Genomic DNA, 6,000 nt, shown 5'->3' with positions numbered 1-6,000 from the left:
AGAGAGAGAGAGAGAGAGAGAGAGAGAGAGAGAGAGAGAGAGGGGATGAGAGAGAGAGAGGGTGAGAGAGAGAAAAAGAAAAAGAGTGAGAATGTGAGAGAGAGTGGGGGGGGGCATAATCATAGACAGCCAGAGAAAATACCTGGAGCTGAGAGAGGGAGTGTCTTATTTGTGGAAGAGACAGGAGACCTATGTCAAAGAATATGTGCCAGAGAATCAGGTGTTTGCAGCCTGGGAAGGTAGAGGAGCTGGGTTATGAAGGGCTTTGAATGTCAAATAGAGGATTTCTATTTGATCCTGGAAGCAATAGGAAGCCATTGGAGTTTATTGATTGGGGAGGTTGGAGGGGAAGGGATGGGAACATCATTGGACCTGCATTTTAGGAAAATGCTTTACTTGCTGAATAGAAGACAGATTGGAATGGAAAGAGGCTTGAGGTAGGCAGACCCATCAGCAGACTATTGTCATAATCCAGCCATGAGGTGATGAGGCTTGTACAAGAGAGATGGCAGTGTTAAAGAAAAGGGAGAGTATTCAAGAGATGTTCCTAAGTTAAAATCTATAGACCTTATATAAATATGAAAAATGGTAAAGGCTTGTATAAATATATAAATTAGTATTTTAATTAAAGCCATGCTGATAGATAAAATCATTAGACCACGCGCTTGTAAGCATTCAAAACTGCCGCCTCCATTACTGTCTCCTGTTTCCTGGAAGCGCCTACTCGCAAAAGAGACCACTTCCTCCTAACCCAGGAGATTTAAACCCTTCCCTGCGTCAAGACGTAAGCCTTCCCAAGCCCAAAAACCGGAAACGGAAACCCGTTGGACCACGGGAAATGTAGTTTGATACATTTCCCAAATTTCACTTTTACACTTAGCAATTGATTGGATTTGGTAGAGTGGGAGATCCTAGGAAATCAAGGAAACCTCTTGGGTTGCAAGCCTGAGACACTGGGGGGATGGTGTTGCCATCTACAGTAATAGGGAAGATGTGGGGGGAGTTTAGAGGAAAGATAATAAATTTGGTTTTGGATGTATTGGACTTAAGATGTCTCTTGGACATTATGTAGGAAAGGCAGTTGGAGTGGTGAGATTAGAAGTCAATAGAGAGTTTGGGGCAGGAAAGTTTGATTTGAGGATCATAATTAAAAATTATAATTAGATCCATGGAAGCAGATGAGATCACACAGTAGGAGAAGAAAAGAGGGCCCAGGACAGACACCTATGAAACATCCATACTTAGTCTGTCAGATTAAATATTGAATCAGTGACAGATTGCCTACTTTCTAGACAGCCTAGTTCAACATCAGAACTCAACAAGGAGGTCATTAATTATTGGCCTTAGTGATCATGAAATAAAAATGACCCTCTCTCCTCTTTTATAATGACTGTGTTAGAATGGTGGGAAAGGGAACATAAGTGGCTACCACATTATTTTTAGACTATCCACCAGCATCAACTTAAGTGTTAGTACAGTTGGTGTGTGATCATTGTCCAGTGACTATCAAGTTGATAACTATAGGAACCGAGCCATAGCCATATTCTTGCTATAAATAAAATCAGGAGACAAATAAGTTGTAGATAAAGAAGAGGTCAACTTGGGGGTTCCTCTCAGAGAGGAGAATAAAAGATAGAGCCAGGTATAAAGCAGTGATGGGCAAACTATGGCCCACGGGGCAGCATCTGGATATCCAGTCTTGCAACATTATTCCTAATCTGAGGAATACAATGAGTAGGATACAATACAACAAAACTTCTAAAGAGTTGCTTTAGAAACAGACTGACAGACGAGCATTTCCTTTCCTTTGGCCCCCTCTTTAAAAAGTTTGTCCATCACTGGACTATAAAGGAAGGAACCCAGAAAGTTGGGTTTGAATGTCAGCTCTCCTTGTTACTGCTTGTGTAACTTGGATAAGTCACTTCCCTCTAATCTGGGCCTTGACTTTATCGTCTGTAAAATGATGGAGTAGTATGACTGCTAGATGATTTTTTTAACCCTTACCTTTTGTCCTAGACTCAGTTCTATGTGTTGGTTCCAGGCCAAAAGAGCAGTAAGGGCAAGATAATGGGGGTTAAGTGATTTGCTCAGGATCACACAGCTAGGAAGTGTCTGAGGCCACATTTGAACCCAAGACCTCCCATCTCCAGGCCTCTCTCTCTATCCACTGAGCCACCTAGTTACCTCCTACTGGAGGACTTCTAAGGTACCTTTCAACTCAAAATTCTATGATTTGAATATGTGGTTGTTTTAGTCTCAGTGATGCAAACACAAAAATGAGACAGCTATTCCTTCTTTTGGTGGCTAATAAAATGTTCAATAAGTGTATCTAGAAAATACATAGAAAATTATTTTAGAGTTGTTGTTTTGCCAATTAGTTTATCTGACTTTCTGTGACCACTTTGGGGGTTTTCTTAGCAAAGATCCTAGAGTGATTGGTCATTTCTTTCTCTAGCTCATTTTACAGATTAGAAAACTGAGGCAAGCAAGGTTAAATGACTTGCCCAGGCTCACATAGCTAATAAGTACCCAAGGCTGGATTTGAACTAGAGCTCTTCTAACTCCATGACTGGCACTTTAACTACTGTACCACCTAGCTGCCCAATGTTAGGGTAAGAACTCAATTATATATATTTATGGAGTAGAGTCATTCGGTGGAAAATTATCAAAAGATAATCTTCAGTTATTTACCAAATCAAGTAGGAAAACTCTTTGCCTTCATGGAGATAAAATATTATTAGTCTCATTTTATAGATGATAGTAATAACTTATATAGCTCATTAAAATACAAATTATTATTATTTTAAAAAATTTTTTGCCTTCTCTCTTGGAATCAATACTGTATTTTGGTTCCAAGGCAGAAGAATGATAAGGGCTAGGAAATGGGGGTTAAATGACTGGCCCAGACCTGACCCATCTAGGAAGTATCTGAGGCCATATTTGAAGACAGGACTTCCCATCTCTAGACCTGGCTCTCAATCCACTAAGCAACCCAGCTGTTCTCCAAATGATTACTAAAAAAAAAAATAAATAAATCCTATATTGCAGGTAGTACACTATTACTGTTCTCATTTTACAGATGAAGAAATTAGGGTTGAGAATTTAAGGGATTGGTCCAGCATCACACAGTGGAAGAACCAAGACCCCCAGTGTTTTCCTTTCTAGACCATGCTCTCTCCAAGCCTGTTCCACAGTCCTTTTATAATGACTCATTCTGGCATGGAGCTGACCCTGAGCTTTTGAAGGCTATGCCAGTGGAGGTGGAGCTATATTGGGTGAAGGTAGGAAGCCTTTTGAGTTGGCACCTAGTAACATAATTTGTGGGTGTCATTTAGGAACCAGCCTTGCTAGATTGGACAGAATTATTCCCTCTTTTATGCTAGCTATTAAAGTTATTTTGTTTGTTTTATTCTTGTTTTTGGTGGCACCATGAGACAACAGTAAGGACAGAGTGTTAGACATGGAATCAGAATCCTAGTCATGTTGTGGCTATGACTTTGGGGAAAATCATTTCCCTTTTCCGGACCTCAGTTCCTTCTCTCTAAAAATTATGAAGATTGGGCTTGATGATGTCTCTCTCAGGTCCCTTTCAGGTCCCACATCTGCAGTTCTTGGGGATGAAAGTAATGCGTTGTAGAGAGGAAGATAATGTGGGATAGGCTGCCTGACTTTGTATAGTCTCTTAGAGATTCCTAGTGATAGGCAAAGGCTCTACCATACCTACCCTCTGGGGTGGTAGGTAGGTGGATTAGTGGATAGATCCTTGGCCTTGAAAACCTGACTTCAAATCTTATTTCAAACATTTACTAGTTGTATAATCCTGGGTGAGTCAGTTAACCCCTCCTGGCCTCTGTTTCTACATAGGTAAATGTGGGGTAATGATAGCACGTGCCTCTCAAAGGTTATTTTGTGAGGGTCAAATGAGAAATCATACCTAAAGTATTTTGTAAGTGCTATATAATATTAGAACTATATAAATGCTTGTTGTTGTTGTTGTTGTTGTTGTTATTATAAGGCATGTACTTGGCCTGCAGGTGGAATCTGAGGTCCTCTCAATAGGGATTTTTAACAGCTACCTCCAGGATCTCATTTCCATAATGACAGACTCTACAAATTGCCTGGACAGGGTAAGTGATAAGGCTAGAGGCTAATCAGCCTTAAAGTCTTGAGAGTCTCCTGGGTGCCTGAACGTGGCCCTGTGTTAGGAAATGGAGGGACTAGAACATAAGGGAGCTTAGGAAGAAAGCAGAGAGAAGAAGGCCCCAGTCCTACCCTCTGGAAACTGCCAGTTTTTCTAGGGAGACAAAACACACAGAGAAAACCAAGGAGAGAACAATGAAAGGAGATAATTAAATGTTTTGTGATGTGGGAATGGATTGAAAGTGTTATAGAAGTGATAGAAACAGAGGGTCTTGAGGTCAGGTGGAGCTTAGGAGAGCTTCTTGGGGAAGGTGAAACTTGGGGTCTTTGGCGTTAGACAGAGGGGAGAGGGGAAGGTGTTCTAGGTGGGAAAATCAGGTAAGTAAAAGCACATAACTAGACAGACAGCATTATCTGAGTCACCCCTTTTTGGATATCCATTTGGGGCAAAACAAATGAAGGTTTCAGAGCCCCACTTTCCTCGGGTGAAATGGGCTCCTCCTTAGTTTCTCTGAATCTCATCCATCTGACCTAGAGCTGCCAAAATGATCTCCCCAAAGCACAGCTCAAACCGTACCACTCCTCTCTCCAGTAAACTTCAGCAGCTCCCTCTCACTGCTTGGCTTTGGAAACCCTTCCTTCTCCACCAATATTCTATATGACTTGTCTTCTTAGCTCCTGGGCAGGCTGGCACACACACACACAGGATGCTCCATCTTCTGTCTCTGCATCACTCCCACTTCTTAGAGTCCCTTGTTTCCTTCAGTCGTGGGCTCGGTTCTGGGGCCTGTGACCAAGCAAGATGGAGAACTAGACACTTTCTCCAATCCTCACGCCTCCAAACTCTCCAAAACAGGAGCTATGTACAAGAGATACAGCAATACTGGATGTCTCCAAGGCCAAGACATCAAGAACCCTAAGCATGGAACAACTCAATGAACAACAGCAGAAAAGGCTAATTCCCAACCCCTAATGCACAGTCAGTGCCTTCTCCCCTACCGGCCACCACTTGCTGGCAGGGCTGAATAAATGGAGACAAAGACTTGTAGGCCTGCAATAGAACTAAACTTTTCTCACATTCCTCCCCATTCTCCACCCCCAGGAAATCAGAAGACAGAAACTTGCTCTGTCTGGGTCTGCTCTATGTTGCAAAAGAGCTTATCTAGAACATTGAGGGAGAGAACCAGGGCAGGATTGTGGATATGTAGCACTCCATTAAGCCTGAGAAAAGGGGGACTAGCATCCATCAGGCATTATCCCCTAAGAAGTCACTCAAGGAGCAGCTAGAGATGGGAATCCTGTCTTCAAATCTGGCCTCAGACACTTCCTTGCTGTGTCAAGTCTGGGCCAGTCACTTGATCCCCATTGTCTAGCCCTTACCACACTTCTGCCTTGGAACCAATACACAGTATTGATTCTAAGATGGCAGGTAAAGATCTATTTTTTTAAAGTGAGTTGGAGATTTAAGGCCAGTGAAGCATGAATTGTCTAGAGAAGGCCGAGGTAGCTTTCAAGTCAGCCTCTGGGGAAAGCACAATGAAAAGAGAAAGAGTAAGAAAGTGAGTAATAGAGGAATACAAGGGAAAGAGACTATAATTACCAAAGAAATTTCTCAGAGGCAAACAAGTTCATTCATGACCTTGAGTACAAGTGGATAAACCACCAAGGGAGATATTAATAGCACAAGGGAATAAGACCTCCAGATCATCTCAATGAGTCTAGATATCTTTGAACAAATATTGCCACCCAGAGGAAAAGAAATCAGTATGCGATGAGTAGAGGATCCTGTGGTTCCCAAGAGGGCATGGAATCACAGTAGGCTGTCCCTGAATGGTTTAAAAAGAAATAAGAATTGGGAAA

At 42.0% G+C, this 6,000-nt stretch overlaps 1 protein-coding gene across 1 annotated transcript in view; it reads left to right on the top strand.

Moving 5' to 3' along the window:
* LOC123231977 (maestro heat-like repeat family member 5) overlaps positions 1–6,000 on the top strand; it is a 101,460-nt gene that overhangs the window by 19,995 nt on the left and 75,465 nt on the right. The window contains exon 4 of the mRNA XM_044658304.1: positions 4,035–4,127. Within this exon, the coding sequence (XP_044514239.1) occupies positions 4,035–4,127 (93 nt within the window). The remainder of the gene's footprint in view (positions 1–4,034; positions 4,128–6,000) is intronic.

Source organism: Gracilinanus agilis, chromosome 1 (genome assembly GCF_016433145.1).
Source record: "Gracilinanus agilis isolate LMUSP501 chromosome 1, AgileGrace, whole genome shotgun sequence".
NCBI lineage: Eukaryota > Metazoa > Chordata > Mammalia > Didelphimorphia > Didelphidae > Gracilinanus > Gracilinanus agilis.
Note: the sequence above shows the minus strand (reverse complement) of the source record. Positions and strands in the feature narration are given on the sequence as shown.